At 41.7% G+C, this 20,251-nt stretch overlaps 2 protein-coding genes across 10 annotated transcripts in view; both read right to left on the reverse strand.

Annotated features, from left to right (window-relative positions):
• mfsd2al2 (major facilitator superfamily domain containing 2a-like 2) overlaps positions 1–11,800 on the reverse strand; it is a 35,329-nt gene extending 23,529 nt beyond the window's left edge. For 3 of the 9 annotated variants that reach the window (XR_009655491.1, XM_060931418.1, XM_060931415.1), the window contains exons 1-4: positions 11,109–11,800; positions 5,118–5,237; positions 1,679–1,803; positions 1,459–1,591 (exon numbers count right to left, since the gene is read on the reverse strand). Coding sequence is in view for 7 of the 9 variants with exons in the window: in XM_060931418.1 (XP_060787401.1) it covers positions 1,459–1,591; positions 1,679–1,803; positions 5,118–5,237; positions 11,109–11,216 (486 nt within the window). In the remaining 2 variants the exon portion in view is untranslated. Of the gene's footprint in view, positions 1–1,398; positions 1,429–1,458; positions 1,592–1,678; positions 1,804–5,117; positions 5,238–11,108 lie in introns of those variants that run through there. The other 6 variants (XM_060931416.1, XM_060931414.1, XM_060931413.1 and 3 more) reach the window with 4 other exon arrangements.
• A 74-nt stretch (positions 11,801–11,874) lies between these two features.
• Positions 11,875–19,865, reverse strand: fam110a (family with sequence similarity 110 member A). Its single transcript, XM_060931423.1, has 2 exons — positions 19,674–19,865; positions 11,875–14,959 (listed from the first exon to the last, which is right to left on the reverse strand). Exon 2 carries the CDS (start codon positions 14,912–14,914, stop codon positions 13,625–13,627), a length of 1,290 nt encoding a protein of 429 aa, XP_060787406.1. The 5' UTR covers positions 14,915–14,959; positions 19,674–19,865; the 3' UTR covers positions 11,875–13,624.
• Positions 19,866–20,251: the final 386 nt, after the last annotated feature.

Genomic DNA, 20,251 nt, shown 5'->3' on the forward strand with positions numbered 1-20,251 from the left:
TTTGATTACAAGAACAATCAGTGGTCAGGATGCTAGAAATAAAAGAGTTGAGATTGCAGAAAAGGAATAAAACCAGATCAAAACATACTGTTACAGGGGAAATAAATCAATGATGGATTGGTGTGATATGGTCAACCAATTTCACCCAGCACAGTCTCTTTAGCTTTTCCTCTTGTATTTTTTTTAAATTGCCTTCAACTTATAAGGCAACCATGAAACCTTAAAGCCCTCCAACCAGAAGTCTTTGAAAACTTAAAAGCTTTACCTTGGACTGTTATAGAGCAGAGACACTGGAGACTCCTTCAAAAAAAAAAAATTGCAAACTATCTAAAAACTGTTTCAATACTGAAAACAAACTGAAGATTCTTCTGGAAGGAGTCTCCAGTGTAAGCTCTTTGTAACACTCAAATTTAATTAATAATTGTAATCCTAGGGCGGCACGGTGGTGTAGTGGTTAGCGCTGTCGCCTCACAGCAAGAAGGTCCTGGGTTCGAGCCCCGTGGCCGGCGAGGGCCTTTCTGTGCGGAGTTTGCATGTTCTCCCCGTGTCCGCGTGGGTTTCCTCCGGGTGCTCCGGTTTCCCCCACAGTCCAAAGACATGCAGGTTAGGTTAACTGGTGACTCTAAATTGACCGTAGGTGTGAATGTGAGTGTGAATGGTTGTCTGTGTCTATGTGTCAGCCCTGTGATGACCTGGCGACTTGTCCAGGGTGTACCCCACCTTTCGCCCGTAGTCAGCTGGGATAGGCTCCAGCTTGCCTGCGACCCTGTAGAAGGATAAAGCGGCTAGAGATGATGAGATGAGAATTGTAATCCTCATGCATCATGTCCCATGATCCAAAAGGTAATTTCTTTTAATCTCATCTCATCTTATTATCTCTAGCCGCTTTATCCTGTTCTACAGGGTCACAGGCAAGCTGGAGCCTATCCCAGCTGACTACGGGCGAAAGGCGGGGTACACCCTGGACAAGTCGCCAGGTCATCACAGGGCTGACACAGACACCCATTCACACTCACATCTACGGTCAATTTAGAGTCACCAGTTAACCTAACCTGCATGTCTTTGGACTGTGGGGGAAACCGGAGCACCCGGAGGAAACCCACGCGGACACAGGGAGAACATGCAAACTCCGCACAGAAAGGCCCTCGCCGGCCACGGGGCTCGAACCCGGACCTTCTTGCTGTGAGGCGACAGCGCTAACCACTACACCACCGTGCCGCCCTAATTTCTTTTAATTTTATCACAATACCATAATATACTAGTATATCTTATATTTGGAGAAATGGACACACAAAACCTGTTTACATGATTGGGGATCCTTTTGTTGTCAGGAGCAAGGGTAAAAGAAAAGATGGAGGGAATGTAGCAGGGAATAAAATATTTACAAAGGCCAGTCACCTTTACCACTTTCATTCTAAGGATTAAACTGATAATAAGGTGATGTTGAGAAGATCATACGCTCATTAGAGTCTGGAAGAGGCAGCTGATGAAGAAGTACCAGGGCACAGCAACTGAGGAGCTGTCTGCAGCGTGTGGGATGAACCAGAGGAAGACGTAAGACAAAATGCCCAGTGGCATGGATAAAACTGACCTGAGAAACACAAGAGGCTGTTATAATATGAAAACAGCCCAGATATTACCAATACATAAACTAACTTTTTCCTACTTCCTCACTCACCAAGGAAGGAGTTTGCCTATTGGAGTCCGCCCACTCCTGCTCACCAGGTACCCAACGAGAGGGTCAGTTACTGCATCCCACACCCGAGTGATGAACAAGATCAGGGAGACGAAGAATGCCTCCATCTACAGAAGGCACAGACAAAGAGCATGAAGAATAAACAGTGAACATTATCCCTGAAGTCCTGCATGTTTGTCCATTACCAACTTCTCATCTCATCTCTAGCCGCTTTATCCTGTTCTACAGGGTTGCAGGCAAGCTGGAGCCTATTCCAGCTGACTACGGGCGAAAGGCGGGGTACACCCTGGACAAGTCGCCAGGTCATCACAGGGCTGACACATAGACACAGACAACCATTCACACTCACATTCACACCTACAGTCAATTTAGAGTCACCAGTTAACCTAACCTGCATGTCTTTGGACTGTGGGGGAAACCGGAGCACCTGGAGGAAACCCACGCGGACACGGGGAGAACATGCAAACTCCGCACAGAAAGGCCCTCGCCGACCACAGGGCTCGAACCCGGACCTTCTTGCTGTGAGGCGACAGCACTAACCACTACACCACCGTGCCGCCCCATTACCAACTTAATAAATAAATAAATAAATAAATAAATAAATAAATACAGCTTGTGTTTCATTCTTCAAATCTTACCCCATTTCTGAAATCAGGGCTAAGAGCCATGGTAAGACGCAAGGTGTATATTCAAGGTCAAGATTCTGATCATTTAATTCTGTCTGCATTTTTCCAGTCCAATATGCAGTGACGTTTAACACGAGGACGCTGTTGGGTAAAAACGACTAAATATTTTATCGGAAGTGCCTTTCGTCTACACGGGGACGGCGTTTCCAAGGCTGAAAAACGGAAAAAATTGAAAATGCCTTCCAGAGTGGATAAGTTAAAAACAGCCCCCGTTGCATATCCGTCTAAACTACCCAATACGCGAAACTCTGCTCGGATCTGCTCACGTCGGGTACGCGTTTACGTCATACATATGTCATATACTGTACATGCCTAGCCTGGGCCCGCCCATCCTAAGTGTGATGCAACATTTATATAAATTTCAAATCATGTATGAAAGATGGCTTCAAGCAGCTGATTAAAATTCCTATGTAAACGCTAATGACAATAACTGGTGGTGGAACGATTCCTTGTTGTAGTCATGTTTAAAGTGCGATTAGCTGCTTGTACACTTCGTGCTTAGGAATCCTAAAAAATATTCAAGCAAAATCTATGACTACAAAAATCTTAGTTGTAAGAGCCATTTTGTATTAAGGGGTGTTCACACGGCAACTTTTACTCCGGTGTAGCACCGGGGCTGCCCCGGTAGAGCGTTCACACGGTACAAAGTTATACCGGTGTAGCCCCTGAAAGCTGCTTAAACCGGTGCAAATCTAACCCTGCTCGGGAGGTGGTTTAAGAAATTTACTCCGGAGTAAATGCTAGTTTGTGGGGCAGCACCAGTATAAAATGGGACGTCTGAACGCTACACCCTGTTCATCCACGTTGTTTTCCCAGCGCTTGGTGATGCCATGACAACCGTCCACATGGCCATGAACGACACGAAGTCATCGATTTGTTGCCGAATGAATTGTAGAATGCGTTGTTTTCGTGCTCTCTTGTACTTGCGCAACCTTTCCTTTCCTTTACGGTGTCTGATAGACCACAACGTAGAAAGTTTGTCTGGAGAAGTATAAACCATGGTTTTTCGATATATCAATCACAAACAAGGCGGGAAAAGGAAGTACATTTTCACGCATGTGCATATTTCATTTCCGCATTATTACTATCGTATAGCACGGTCGCAAAAACTGCCGTGTGAACGCAAGTGGGGCTGCACCGGTGCTAACACGCTTCTCTCTAGTAAGCAGGTTTGTGACGTGTGAACGCTCCACAAAATTTACACCGGTATAAGATATATCGCAACAAAATACATCGGTGCAGCATCGATGCAAGTATGTGCCGTGTGAACACCCCTTTAGATACAGTTTGTATCATAACAGCTAGCTATTAGCATTATTCACACATTAAAAGGGGCATATTATTATTATAGTCAGTTGTCATGCTAGCAAAAGGTTAAAATGTTCCAGCTAGATTTAGCTAATGTTTGCCCATATTCCTATAATCAGTAATCAAAATCAATGTGTGTTTTGAGGATTTTCACTTTGATACTTACTTGAAGTCTTAAATGTTTGTACTTTTATACTGGAAAGTATTTAAGATTTTTTTCAACTAAAGGTCTATATTTAGAAGAGTATTTGTCCTTTTGCTTGTGTATGTGTATTTCTACAAATCTATCCACACACACTGCAATAAATGTGCAGGATAAAGAATTGCACAGACACTCAAGACCTCAAATATTTGAGAGTCAGGTCTGAGTAAGCAGTGAGGCTAACCAAGATAGATAGATATGATATTGCACCTCTGAGACTTGGGGAGGTTTGGAAAAGTGAATCTGGAATGGAGTGCGTGACTCCAGTATAGATTTTCCTGGGGGAAAAAAAATGTGCAAGATATAAAACTTAAATTTCAATAGAACTGCAAGATATAATAAGTTTAGTTATACTAATTATATACGTTCTTGCCTGCTTACGTAAACCAATATGTTCTGTCAAAATATCCCGAAACTCATTCAATTTTCTCAGAAATGTATTTGTTAGACAAAATTACATCAGGCTTCACAAATCCAAAACTTTTTTTAAATACTCAAATAAGTAGTGATAATGCATAGAGGTAGTTGCAAAGCAATACCAAATGCTTCATATATGCTACAAGGTTTGATTTGTTCATCCGGAGATGCTTTTCTGCTCATCACAGTTGTAAAGAGTAGTTATTTGAGTTACATTACATTACTGGCATTTAGCAGACACTCTTATCCAGAGCGACGTACATCATACCCAGAGCAGCCTGGGGAGCATTTGGGGGTTATATGCCTTGCTCAAGGGCACTTCAGCCATTCTTACAGGTCCAGGGAATGGACCCAGTGACCTTTTGGTCCTAAAGCTGCTTCTCTAACCATTAGGCGATGGAGTTAGTGTAGACTTCCTGCCTGGGTATTCCCCTATGACTTCTGTCATCCAACAAGGCATTCAAAAAGAATTTGAATATCAGTATCAAAAGGAGGCAGTACATGTGGTAGTAGCAGTAGTAGTATTATAGCTTGTATAAATGGACTCAGATTCTGACATCCATCCACACCAGTGTTTGACTTCATCATGTAGAATGAATGCTTTTAGCAGCTGTTCATAAATAATAAATGCAAAACCATTTCAGCCATTTCGGGAAGCATTGATCTGAAAAATATTTTTTGCCAACAGAAGCTCAGAATGTAGCTGTGTAATGACAGAGGAAACTTTAAGCGCACGTAGAATGGCTTTGTGTTTTGAGCATAAAAGAACGCTGAGAAGGGTCAATGTTTGTGAGGTTACTCCTCTTACTTGCACTACATCCAGCAAAAATATCTGGAAGGAGATGCCCAGAGCAATATTAGTTGCCTGATATGGAACTCCTCCAACAGCATAGCACAGCTTTGTAGCTAGAGGGATTCCTGCACGATTCTAAAAGACAAAAAGGAAAGAGTAAATGATGAATTATCGCACATTCAGAAACCTTCAGGGTGTGACAGTTTATCACAGAAAGATATCTGTATTGCAAATATGCCTGGAAAAACTATAGTGTGTCAAACAACTAAATGCCAAGTGCTTCTCCAAATATTTACTATTAAACAAAACCCGAAGTAAATTTCCATCGCAGTGTTACATGGCGAATCATCTTACTGGTAAACATGAAGTTCAAAGCAGATTCTCTGATGCACTGAAAGTCATGAAACTGATTTGCATTGATACGTATATGAGCCGTTTTCAGTGTTTGAAACTGAATACTATTACAACAAAGACATTAAACTAGACTGGAACTCTGGTGTGCACAAAGTTTCAAAAACAATTTTGCATAATTAATAAAACATATTTGAAATAAGTAAGCATGAAATATAAGGAAGCATGAAAAGAATGGTGAAAAATGACAAACTCAAGAATACAACCCCAATTCCAAAAAAGTTGGGACAAAGTACAACTTGTAAATAAAAACGGAATGCAATAATTTACAAATCTCAAAAACTGATATTGTATTCACAATAGAACATAGACAACATATCAAATGTCGAAAGTCAGACATTTTGAAATTTCATGCCAAATATTGGCTCATTTGAAATTTCATGACAGCAACACATCTCAAAAAAGTTGGGACAGGGGCAATAAGAGGCTGGAAAAGTTAAAGGTACAAAAAAGGAACAGCTGGAGGACCAAATTGCAACTCATTGGGTCAATTGGCAATAGGTCATTAACATGACTGGGTATAAAAAGAGCATCTTGGAGTGGCAGCGGCTCTCAGAAGTAAAGATGGGAAGAGGATCACCAATCCCCCTAATTCTGCGCCGACAAATAGTGGAGCAATATCAGAAAGGAGTTCGACAGTGTAAAATTGCAAAGAGTTTGAACATATCATCATCTACAGTGCATAATATCATCAAAAGATTCAGAGAATCTGGAAGAATCTGTGCATAAGGGTCAAGGCCGGAAAACCATACTGGGTGCCCGTGATCTTCGGGCCCTTAGACGGCGCTGCATCACATACAGGCATGCTTCTGTATTGGAAATCACAAAATGGGCTCAGGAACATTTCCAGAGAACATTATCTGTGAACACAATTCACCGTGCCATCCGCCGTTGCCAGCTAAAACTCTATAGTTCAAAGAAGAAGCCGTATCTAAACATGATCCAGAAGCGCAGACATCTTCTCTGGGCCAAGGCTCATTTAAAATGGACTGTGGCAAAGTGGAAAACTGTTCTGTGGTCAGACGAATCAAAATTTGAAGTTCTTTATGGAAATCAGGGACGCCGTGTCATTCGGACTAAAGAGGAGAAGGACGACCCAAGTTGTTATCAGCGCTCAGTTCAGAAGCCTGCATCTCTGATGGTATGGGGTTGCATTAGTGCATGTGGCATGGGCAGCTTACACATCTGGAAAGACACCATCAATGCTGAAAAGGTATATCCAGGTTCTAGAGCAACATATGCTCCCATCCAGACGACGTGTCTTGCAGGGAAGACCTTGCATTTTCCAACATGACAATGCCAAACCACATACTGCATCAATTACAGCATCAAGACTGCGTAGAAGAAGGGTCTGGGTACTGAACTGGCCAGCCTGCAGTCCAGATCTTTCACCCATAGAAAACATTTGGCGCATCATAAAACGGAAGATACGACAAAAAAGACCTAAGACAGTTGAGCAACTAGAATCCTACATTAGACAAGAATGGGTTAACATTCCTATCCCTATCCCTAAACTTGAGCAGCTTGTCTCCTCAGTCCCCAGACATTTACAGACTGTTGTAAAGAGAAAAGGGGATGTCTCACAGTGGTAAACATGGCCTTGTCCCAACTTTTTTGAGATGCGTTGTTGTCATGAAATTTAAAATCACCTAATTTTTCTCTTTAAATGATACATTTTCTCAGTTTAAACATTTGATACGTCATCTACAGTGGTGCTTGAAAGTTTGTGAACTCTTCAGAATTTTCTATATTTCTGCATAGATATGGCCTAAAACATCAGATTTTCACACAAGTCCTAAAAGTAGATAAAGAGAACCCAGTTAAACAAATGAGACAAAAATATTATACTTGGTCATTTATTTATTGAGGAAAATGATCCAATATTACATATCCGTGAGTGGCAAAAGTATGTGAACCTTTGCTTTCAGTATCTGGTGTGACCCCCTTGTGCAGCAATAACTGCAACTAAACGTTTGCGGTAACTGTTGATCAGTCCTGCACACCGCTTGGAGGAATTTTAGCTCATTCCTCCATACAGGACAGCTTCAACTCTGGGATGTTGGTGGGTTTCCTCACATGAACTGCTCGCTTCAGGTCCTTCCACAACATTTCCATTGGATTAAGGTCCAGACTTTGACTTGGCCATTCCAAAACATTAACTTTATTCTTCTTTAACCATTCTTTGGTAGAACGACTTGTGTGCTTAGGGTCGTTGTCTTGCTGCATGACCCACCTTCTCTTGAGATTCAGTTCATGGACAAATGTCCTGACATTTTCCTTTAGAATTCAGTGGTTTAATTCAGAATTCATTGTTCCATCAATGATGGCAAGCCATCCTGGCCCAGATGCAGCAAAACAGGTCCAAACCATGATACTACTACCACCATGTTTCACAGATGGGATAAGGTTCTTATGCTGGAATGCAGTGTTTTCCTTTCTCCAAACATAACACTTCTCATTTAAACCAAAAAGTTCTATTTTGGTCTCATCCGTCCACAAAACATTTTTCCAATAGCCTTCTGGCTTGTCCACATGATCTTTAGCAAACTGCAGATGAGCAGCAATGTTCTTTTTGGAGAGCTGTGGCTTTCTCCTTGCAACCCTGCCATGCATACCATTGTTGTTCAGTGTTCTCCTGATGGTGGACTCATGAACATTAACATTAGCCAATGTGAGAGAGGCCTTCAATTGCTTAGAAGTTACCCTGAGGTCCTTTGTGACCTGGCCGACTATTACACGCCTTGCTCTTGGAGTGATCTTTGTTGGTCGACCACTCCTGGGGAGGGTAACAATGGTCTTGAATTTCCTCCATTTGTACACAATCTGTCTGACTGTGGATTGGTGGAGTCCAAACTCTTTAGAGATGGTTTTGTAACCTTTTCCAGCCTGATGAGCATCAACAACGCTTTTTATGAGGTCCTCAGAAATCTCCTTTGTTCGTGCCATGATGCACTTCAACAAACGTGTTGTGAAGATCAGACTTTGATAGATCCCTGTTCTTTAAATAAAACAGGGTGCCCACTCATACCTGATTGTCATCCCATTGATTGAAAACACCTGACTCTAATTTCACCTTCAAATTAACTGCTAATCCTAGAGGTTCACATACTTTTGCCACTCACAGATATGTAATATTGGATCATTTTCCTCAATAAATAAATGACCAAGTATAATATTTTTGTCTCATTTGTTTAACTGGGTTCTCTTTATCTACTTTTAGGACTTGTGTGAAAATCTGATGATGTTTTAGGTCATATTTATGCAGAAATATAGAGAATTCTAAAGGGTTCACAAACTTTCAAGCACCACTGTATGTTCTATTCTGAATAAAATATGGAATTTTGAAACTTCCACATCATTGCATTCCATTTTTATTTAAAATTTGTACTTTGTCCCAACTTTTTTGGAATAGGGGATGTACAAAATGTAGATTTAATTTGAAAATTTTTGTAAAATACAATGGTTTAGATACAATTATCATGCCACTTTGCACAAGTATGAGCAGTCTGGTTTCAGACTAGTGTGATTTATGCTATGGGAGATGCTCTGACCCAGTTGTCTAGCCATCACAATTTGGCCCTTGTTAAAGTCACTCAGATCCTTACTCTTGCCCATTTTTCCTGCTTCCAACACAAACTTCAAAAACTGTGCTGAGTTTCCCAAAAGCATCGTAGCACAAAGATCGTTAAACGGTAGAGCGAGCAGCACAATGAACACTCTCTCTCCTAGTTAAGATGCTCTTAGTGTTAAGAGGCTTTTGGGAAACCCACCACTGACCATTCTCTTGCTGCCTAATATATGCCACCCCTTGACAGGTGCCACTGTAATTATATAAATCAATGTTAAATCACTTCACCTGTCAGTGGTTTTAATGTTATGACAGATTGGTGTATCTTTAAAAAAAAATTTAAATAAAAACCCTCACTGGTTAAATTCTGGTAAGAGGTAACATTAGTCCAAAGTAGCACATTTGCTCAAACATTCATGCATATTAACACAAACAGTGGTGAGCTGTGGTACTGTAATTGGGCGGCACGGTGGTGTAGTGGTTAGCACGATCGCCTCACAGCAAGAAGGTTCTGGGTTCAAGCCCAGCAGCCGGCAAGGGCCTTTCTGTGTGGAGTTTGCATGTTCTCCCCGTGTCTGCATGGGTTTCCTCCAGGTGCTCCGGTTTCCCCCACAGTCCAAAGACATGTGGTTAGGTTAATATGGGACGGCCTTGGGCTGAGGTGCCCTTGAGCGAGGCACCTAACTCCCAACTGCTCCCCGGGCGCTGTTAGCATGGCTGCCCACTGCTCTGGGTATGTGTGTGTGCTCATTGTGCATGTGTGTGTTCACTGCTTCAGATGGGTTAAATGCAGAGAGGAAATTTCACAAGTGTGTGATGAATAAAGTTGTGCTTTCTTTCTTTTTCTTTCTGTTTTAAATGAGACGCATAGGACAGGATAATGGTTATAATGAAAATGGTTAATACAGATTACACATTCTGTTACTATGAAATTCTGTATTTCTCCAATCAAGGCAATTGCTATCTATATATACACACAGTATGTTTCACTCATTAATCTTTAGTAGCTGCTTTAACCTCAGAGTTGCAGAGGATCCGAGGCTAATCCAAGTAACACTGGGTGCAAGACGGGAGAATACACTCTGGATGGGACGCCAGTCCACCTCAGGACACCATGGGCACACAATTCTACACCAAAAGGCAATTTAGGTGTAGCTAATACAGCTACTTACATGGTTTCAGACAGCAGGAGGAAACTGAAAAACTGTTGGAAACCCATGAAAACATTATACAGGGTGTTTCAAAAAATTATATTATTTGAGATATAAATATCCCAGAAACTACATAGTCTAGGCAAATGAAACTGAACAGGCTTAATTTTGAGCAATATAAGATTTATTCCTCAAAATTTGACTGAGAAATTCAAAAAGGTATGTGGATTCCATGAACGATTTCACAAGTTTTCAATACGTGTGCCACCTGAGACACAGACAGCTTTTTGTGCCATGTCCAAATCTGCAGTGCAGTTGGTGCATTTTTAGAGAATTCTCTATAAATGCATGCTGCACAGTCTTGTTCGAGCATACTCGAACACACAAAACGCCTTTTCTTTCCCAGTGAACGGCATTTCTATACCTAAAATGATAAAAACAGAAAACCTTAAACATAAAATTTTGACCTGTTTCCACGCATGCTGTTAAAATTTGAGGTCAACTGATCGAGAACTGGCAAAGTTATTAGATTGTGAAATATCAAATTTTTTGAAAAACACCCTGTATATACACACACAAATTAAAAATTTTAGTCCATATTGTCTCATCTTTTATCTTCAATATAAAGATATTTTAATTGGATTTTGATTCCAGAATAAACTAATAAGGGTTATTTCAGATGCTTTGCAAATTTTCATAACTTAATCTACTACAGTACAACAAATTAAACTGGCTTACCAGTCTCTACCTTTGATTGAAATACTAATGCTTTATTCCTTTGCCATTGTGAGAAACCTCTTAAAATGGCAGGTACAACTCAACTCTAGGAGGAAGGAAAAAAAAAACCCAAACAAGCAGAGAACATGAAGCACTTACATAAGACTCGTCCTTTCTGCTTTTCTCATCTGGTTCAGCCACGGTGCAGGAAGAAATCGCTTCTTTCCATGACTGTAGTTTATCCTGTAACGATTCAGCCAGGGCCATGATAGTGCCGCATTTATTCTATGAATCTTGCGTCCTATAAAACTTCTTTCGGAAAGTTCTAGCTGTATTCACACTTTCCAACTCGAGCCATGATCATGCGTGTTTTTCTGTAGTTAAGCTCTTTGGACGAGTGAAATTTAAGATCTTACTTACCTGTTCACATCTGCTAATCCCTGAAACTCTGCCCAACAAATACCATGACCTGCCATAGGGCTAGGATTACAAATGCCAAAAAAAAATAATAATAATAATAATTCCATCTTGATCAGATTCTCAGTGGAACATACAAGTTGCATAGTTTCTTCTAGGTGTTTAATTATCTCGTGCTTCTCTCTTATACATACGGCTAGAATGGTAAGGATGAGTTAAGAACAATACTGACAGGTGATTCAGAGAAAGAACGGAAAACAAAGGCCTGGGCGTATTCCTCTGCTGTTCAATGGACGCACTGAACAAAAGCTAGCATTAGATCTTTCTAAAAGTGTAGAATGCACCCAATCTACTCTGCGTTTCCTGTCTGTAATCACAGGAACAAGAAACATGACCGCTGCTGAATTCTAATCGGTGTTATTTTTAAGCCAGTTGGTGAAGAAAACTTTCAATGTGTTTTAAAAGCAATCAACTGAGCAACAATAATTAATTAGCATAGGCATTCCAATCAATATTAGTTTAATTTTATTTATTTTATGCATGACGACAATCCATCAGTCAACATGGATAATCTGTGCATCTCTGTACTCAGTACAGAGAAGAAAATGTGTTAGAAAGATCTGATGAGGGGGCAAATATTACTGAGCTGAACCATGCACACTTAACACTTGAATGCAAACGACATACACACACACACACACACACACACTTTTGGGTGGTTATACATTACAGGATCATTATTTCTCATATTGAAGGGACTAATACACCAAAAAAAAAAAAAAACCTCATACACAGACATGTACGAGGTGTGACTATTAAATAACAAGACTAGTGCAAACCACATGGTAGACCTTTACCAATAGGCAAGCATAAACAACCCCTTAAAAGAGAGAGTATACATTGTTTTTTATTATTATTATTTTTGGGCTTTTTTCACCTTTATTGGACAGGACAGTGTAAAGACAGGACAGGAAATGAGTGGGAGAGAGAGAGACGGGGAGGGATCGGGAAATGACCTCGGGTCGGAATCAAACCCGGGTCCCCGAATTTATGGTATGGCGCCTTAGCCACCTGAGCCACGACACCCCCGTATACATTGTTTGACGACGCGTTTTTCTGATGCATTGTAGAAATGGTCAGTTCAACAAAAATTGAGCAAAGCATCGATTTGAAATGCTTGGTAAAACTGAAGAAACAACATGCCAGCATATCTGGCACTCTCAGTGAAGCAACTTTAGATGGAGAAACTCATTGCAGCACTTGACTACCCTGCCTATTCACCTGATCTGGTACCAGCGACTTTTCCCTAAAATCAAGTCTGCACTGCTACAAAACGGTGGTGTAGTGGTTAGCACTGTCACCTCACAGCAAGAAGGTTCTGGGTTCAAGCCCAGTGGCTGACGGGGGGCCTTTCTGTGTGGAGCTTGCACGTTCTTTCCGTGTCTGCGTGGGTTTCCTCCGGGTGTCCATCCCCCCACACACACAGTCCAAAGGTTAGCTTAACATGGAGCGGTCTTGGGCTGAAGTGCCCTTGAGCAAGGCGCCTAACCCCCTGAAAAACGACGCAGCTTCTGAGACAACTAACAGAAGACCTACTGCACTGCTTTGATCAGATGAAGACCAGAATATAGTGGTGTGTAGTTGCATAAGGGTAATATGTTGAATGGGAAAAGGAGTTGAAATGCATGTTTTCTTCATTTAAATTGAATTACAGCATTCGTCTCATTATTTGATAGCCACACTTTGTATAAATCAATCTCTAGTTAATCAAAATGTTGAATACCCAATTACTTCTACAGCAGCAGACATGGCATGTATCTTGATAGCTCTCGAGCCTTTTTCTTAGTGCTCTATATAGACTGTGATAACATAATAGAAACCTGTAACAGAAACTACAAGGCACCTGATATTAAAGGTGCAGTCAGTAGTTTTAGCAAAAATTAGCAGCAGCTAGCTGTTTTGATACTTAAAACCCTAACAAATACAGACCCTGCCAACAGTTTTTCCTCCAAAGCTACATCCATGGAACAATGACAGGCAACATGACTGACAAGGAAGCAGACACACCTCCTTGTTCTGATTGGTTGGATGTTTGTGGTCCATATTATTTGCTTTTTAGCTAGTTTACAGACATCAGAGACAGGAGATAATGGAACGTGAAAAGAACTTCACTAAATATTGCCTAAAATTTTCTGAATTATGAACTACATACCCAACCTTTTACTCCACATGTACAACCTTAGGTCAACTTGGTCAAGCTAAATGTTAGCCACTTTTGTGCTGTCCTTGGCTTGGCGCATTCCATACAGCCACTTGATCACCCGTGCATTTTTTTCTATGACTGAAATGCCATAGCTGGGCCTCTCATTTTTGACTGGTTCCTCCTCCTCTTCATCTCCTTCAGCTGTGCACTCTGATGGGGGGGCACTAGCACTACGCAGGTGCGAGATGGATGCAATGTCCGAACCAGGCGTCAGGTCTCCAAAGTCCGATGGTTCAAGGCCACAGTAGTTAAAGAAACGCTCAACATCGGCACCAACACGGGAGAAACGGTCACTCACATCTGATTTGGAACGCGTTAGCGACCGTCGTTTCCTGGAGCTAACAGAGGACTTGTTGGTGACAGCAGGGGATGGAGGTGGGAGGGAGTCTTGGGCTGAAGTAGGAGACACTTGTTCACTTGGTTCTTCTGGAGATTCATCAGGGGAAGGTAAGGCAGGAGTTAGGGGTTCAGCAGAGAACAATTCAGGCTTCACTGGGCTTACAGGGGATTTCACAGGATTGGAAAAGTTCATTATGTCATGTCGGCTTTTGATCGGCTGAAAAGGCTTTGGTGGAGGGGAAGTCTGAGTGTACGGCCTGAGCAGCTGCAAAAGCTCCGAGTGGACGCGCTGCCTAGGTAGCTGTGCTCGGCATGGCTTCCTCATCGGCGACATCATTAACTGAGGCCTCACATCAACTCGCCGTACTGTTACCGTACTAGAAGACCTGTTAGTCGCAAGGCCATCTAATGCTTTCTTTTGGGGTGTTGGAGATGAACCAGAATTGACAAAATGCTCTTCGTCTGCACTCAAAGTCTGGGAGGAAAGTTGAGATGCACTGCCTCCTGCAGAACCTTGACTTTTTCCAGGCTTTTCCCTTTGCAAACTATTGGAGGGTGCAAGTGTATCACGGAATCCATTAATCAGGCTATTCAGGTGTTCCAAGTTAAGTGGTGCCGCCTCGGGTTTGGATGTGGGGCGAGCAGCCACTCTGCGCATTGGTTGTGGAGCACCAGGCCGAAGCTGCCTGCTGTTGCTGGATGGCATTAAGGGCTGTCGGATGATTGGCAGCTGCTTGTTGAGTGCCACTTGCTGGCTCTTAACATACTTTGCCTTGTCAGCCTCCAGGCGCTCCACAGCACTTGGCTTGCGATGCCCCAGGGAGGAGGAGTCTGCAGTTTCAGGCAGTCTCACTAAACGCCGCGGAGACAGCCCAAGATCGTCCACAGACATACCCGTAGTTTTTTCAGCAAATGGCTCCCCTTTTGTACGGTCACTGGTTTGCATAAATGCAGGCAAAAAAGTGACGGGGTAATGCAGGTCTGTCTGTATCTGCACAAACAAAAACAAACAATCATTCAAAAAAAAAGAATAAAAAAGGGAGGTATGAGACAAGGGTTTATACCACTTCTAATCCAACTTATTTACACCATTTTATATTTGGTCCAATTTGGTTTCACACCACACAAATTCAAGCAGACCACCAAAGAATAACTTTGCTGACAATCAACACTTGAAACGAACTTGCAAAAGCTTCTCTTTCATTGGCAACTTCCTACAACTGGTATGAATCATGGTTAAAACTTGGTCTTGATACACTGAAACTGCAACAGGGTTTGTTTAAGATAACATGACGGGGGTGCTCTCTGCACTCATGAAAATCCACTTCACAAAATGGAAGAATATACAGTATACTAGTTAGATTTTTTATTATTATTTTTAAGAAACTGCTGAACTCTGGGAACCTAGTGAACAGCAGTTCTGCAGGAAGAAATAACTTGTTTATGGGAGAGGTCAGAGGAGAATGGTCAGACTGTTTCGAGATAACAGGAAAAAGCTACAGCAAGTCAAATAACCACTCTTTACAACCATGCTGACCAGAAATGCATAACACATAGAACCTTAAGGGCTACAACAGGCACAGGCTCATCCAAACTGGACAGTTGAAAACTGGCTGGTCTTTACTTGGACTGACTGATGAATGAATGATTCATATTATGGATAAGAATATGCTTGTCATTTCCATCAACTGCATAGAATAAGGGAATAGACGCAGAGGGTCGTTCTTCGGTAACGCAATTACATTCACAGCAAAATGTGGTAACTTTTTTTAACTGCAGTGCTCAAAATAATGGTATTAAAGGAGAACTGAAGTCATTTTTAAACTTGCTTTATTTCTTAATTAGCGTGTTATTCAATTACGTTTTCGGTTTTAGTAACCTTATATCGTGACTCGTATTGGCAACTAATCACAATTAAATATTATACTTATCGGCCTATTCGGTTTTTAGCCATGTTGAATTTAGTTCGTTTGGTCCACGGCAGGCGTCACTTATCTGCACGATCTTCACGAGACTTGTGCGAGACTTCGAAACGTGAAGTGTCAGCCAAGTGTCAGTGCCGCCATTTTGAAAACTGTTTTCCAAACGAAATATTGCACAAAAACGAGTTTAAATGACGATTACTGCCTACTTTTTTCAAACTTTCCTGATTGCTATCAAAACAAACAAAACTTCCGGCTTGATTACATCAGCATTCGAAAGAGGGCGCGCGTGTCTTTTGACAACGTTGGCAGATGTCGGTCACTTTGATTTCCACTGTATGTTTTACTTCCATCCTACGATGTCTCGCACAGGTCTCAATGAATCTCGTTTATGGCCATTGCTTTGACATATGGACTGATATATTCCATAGCATATTTCAAACACTCATAACTTGCTATAGCAGTGACAAAATAGCGATCAAAAATGCACTTATATTTAATGAGAAATAGAATTTTGATTAAAAAAAATGTACCTTCAGTTCTCCTGTAAATAAAAATTTCACACTGTATGGGGTATCTTTTGACCCTTAAAAAAAAAAAAAAAAAGCATAGAAAAATGGCCATGTTTAACTCTGAACACACACAAAAAAAAAAACTTTACGAGGAAAGAAAAGTCAGTAACAGAATTACGTCAGAAAACCCCCCTGAACTTTCATTTCTTAAAATTCAAACTAAGATTTCTCTGACGCGACATTGCTATAACTGCAGTGATTATTATTTTTAAATATGGTTTTCAATATATTTTTGCGGCGGCACGGTGGTGTAGTGGTTAGCGCTGTCGCCTCACAGCAAGAAGGTCCGGGTTCGAGCCCCGTGGCCGGCGAGGGCCTTTCTGTGTGGAGTTTGCATGTTCTCCCCGTGTCCGCGTGGGTTTCCTCCGGGTGCTCCGGTTTCCCCCACAGTCCAAAGACATGCAGGTTAGGTTAACTGGTGACTCTAAATTGACCGTAGGTGTGAATGTGAGTGTGAATGGTTGTCTGTGTCTATGTGTCAGCCCTGTGATGACCTGGCGACTTGTCCAGGGTGTACCCCGCCTTTCGCCTGTAGTCAGCTGGGATAGGCTCCAGCTTGCCTGCGACCCTGTAGAACAGGATAAAGCAGCTAGAGATAATGAGATGAGATATATTTTTGCCTTGGATTCCATACTTTAGCAATATGACTGAGCTGAGAAGTTAAGGCAATCTTAATAATTTCATAATTTTGGCCTCTCTGCTGAAGAATTGCCCAAGAAGCCCTTGTCACACATTTGTACAGGGTGAGGCATGATACAGTGCCTCAGGAGCAGAGAGGGTTACGGGCCTTGCTTAAGGGTAAAACCATGACAACTTGACAGTGCTGGGGAAGCCATGGTCTAACAAGTTAGAGAAGCAGCTTTGGGACCAAAAGGTTGCTGGTTTGAGTCCCTGGACCAGCAGGAATGGCTGAAGTGCCCTTGAGCAAGGCACCTAACCACCAACTGCTCCCCAGGCTGCTCTGGGTAAAGTGTACGTCGCTCTGGATAAGAGCGTCTGCTAAATGCCTGTAACGTAATGTTGGATCTTGAACCCCTGATAACCTAGATCCTTAACCATTGAGTCACCACCCTAACTGCCGAATGTTACAAAGCTTAAGAGCTTTGTAATAAACCACGTGTAACATTCCTGAAAATGTACATGAGGTAAATCAAGATAGAAACTGAAACAGGTTATACGGTAGTCACAGGCTTGGAAATTATTATTTTAACACATCAAAACTCTGCAGAGCAACAGCCCTGAAAACATCATTTTTAACCATTAACTAGAACCTGCGTAGAAAAATTATTTTTCTACATCAGCCCAATAAAGTACGGGGAACAAAAGGCACAGGAACACATCAACATCATTACCCTCAAGAAAAAAAAGGTCAGGATCTAGGATCACACACAAAAACACACCACCACCATGTTCTCTTACTCGCTCAGACAGCTAGCTGGCTGGTTAAACATTAGAAGCTCATGTTTATCACAGGTAGACATTAATCGGGTTTAAGGATCAGGTCAGTTCGTTGTCTTTTGATGTATTTATCAGCAGCCAAATTTCCACTACCATCAGTAGTTTCTTTCCCACCCTTGTTCATCAGAAACACAAACATTAAATTAGCTAAATTAATTTCGCCAGCTCAGCATGCAGGTTCTGCAGTTAAAAGCTTCTAGGTGCCACATCATTCTTAATAATCTGCATATCAAATACAGTAATTAAACTGAGCTCATTTGTAATGTGCCCTCAATCACTTTCTTAACAGAAACTTCTGTTATAAAAGGAAGAAATGTTGTGCACATTTCACATAAACAGTATAGAATCTCATCTCATCTCATTATCTCTAGCCGCTTTATCCTTCTACAGGGTCGCAGGCAAGCTGGAGCCTATCCCAGCTGACTACGGGCGAAAGGCGGGGTACACCCTGGACAAGTCGCCAGGTCATCACAGGGCTGACACATAGACACAGACAACCATTCACACTCACACTCACACCTACGGTCAATTCAGAGTCACCAGTTAACCTAACCTGCATGTCTTTGGACTGTGGGGGAAACCGGAGCACCCGGAGGAAACCCACGCGGACACGGGGAGAACATGCAAACTCCACACAGAAAGGCCCTCGCCGGCCACGGGGCTCGAACCCAGGACCTTCTTGCTGTGGGGCGACAGCGCTAACCACTACACCACCGTGCCACCACAGTATAGAATGTAAATCAGTAATCCTAGCAGGGTGAACATTAAAAGCAATTAGATTTTTGAAGGAACACACACACACACACACACACACACACACACACTTGTTTGTGTGGATGTCCATGGAATACAGAACTAAATCAAGGCCAGACATGTTTGTTTCCAGTTCACTGACTGCATAACACTGATCTTGCTTCACAACCAAAAAGTGAACACAGATAGCAGCACTTTATGATAACATCTCCTGTGCAATGCTGGGAAAATTCCTTTAATCAACCCACAGAACTGATGTACTTGAGAGGGCAAAGTGCTACATGTCCGTTACACCTACATTACAGGAAAGAATGCAGCGTGGGTTTCAGAAAGAAGGAACGTGATCCCGAGCTACAGTGCTCTGGCAGCTGAACTGAGAGTTTAGTGTGTGTGGGTTTGTTAATAAATGCTAACTTTGTTTCTCTGCTACTACACGTTATTACAGTCTCACACATGGTCAACATATTTGCCATTCCCTTAACATTTAAGCCAAAGCTCCACCTGAGTACAAAGGGCAAATGAGCCTTCTCTCCCCCACTCTCACCATCTGTAAACTGTGCCATCACACCTTCAACCATCTTTCAACGTTATTATCTCCACTAATCTTCCTTGTTGAGGCCCCATCCCCCTCTCTGGCCTTCTTCCTCATTTCTAATAAACAGAAGACAAGATCATTCTAGTCCTAAATGTGATTACAGTAGAAGCAAAGGCGAGTAAATTCAGGTCAGATTTCGCTGGAAGGATGAGCCTCATCTCGACATGATCCTGTGTGAATACCAAAGTAAAAGACATGGCACTGACAAATGGGCACATGTTCGTATGCTGTAACATGAACAATACAGTTTATTAATATAGCACAATCAAGTATACATTTGAATCAAGATTAATATGCAACTCATCCTGAGAGTCGTATTTGTTTAAAGGCATGACTGGACAGAGAAAAAGAAACCACATGCTCACATATTCATCCTAGTACACATGCACACCTATACAGACTCACCTGTGTGAGTCACGGACAGGTTACAGATCCAGGAACGTCTTCTAAAGTCACACTCAAGTTGCTGTAAATAAGAAAAAAAAAAAAGATGTGAACAACTACAGCTAAACAATGTCTGTGTTTGTTAGGTGTGTGTAGGTGAACATAAGCATGTGTGTATGTGTGTACTTGCACTGGCAAGAAAACAAGACTAGTCAAACCTGTCTGTCTTTGTAGTCCTGAACTTGCCCCGCCTCCTGTATGATAAACCCAAACACAAGCTCCCGCCCACATCAGGAAGATCATATGACCATCCTGCAGCCTTCCTCCATGAGAAATCTCCTCCTCTTGACCTTTCAACTCTTTCACCTCAGTCCTAAAATAACTACATTTTTAAAAAAAAGAAGCAAGCAAGTTAATAAATACATAAACTAAATAAACAAATAAGTAAATCCATACGTGAGCAGTCAAATAAATAATTAAGCAAATAACTAAATGCAGTACATAAACAAAATTAATTAATTTCAAATAGGTACGTAAATACATGCTTTTTTCATATCTTTTTAATATATTTGTATATGTAAATATTTATCTAGAAGTTT

The sequence above is a fragment of the Neoarius graeffei genome, chromosome 10, assembly GCF_027579695.1.
Source record: "Neoarius graeffei isolate fNeoGra1 chromosome 10, fNeoGra1.pri, whole genome shotgun sequence".
NCBI lineage: Eukaryota > Metazoa > Chordata > Actinopteri > Siluriformes > Ariidae > Neoarius > Neoarius graeffei.

What these genes read in the sequence shown, in the direction of transcription:
- fam110a (XM_060931423.1), bottom strand. Translation starts at nt 14,914, where the DNA reads ATGCAAACCAGTGACCGTACAAAAGGGGAGCCATTTGCTGAAAAAACT.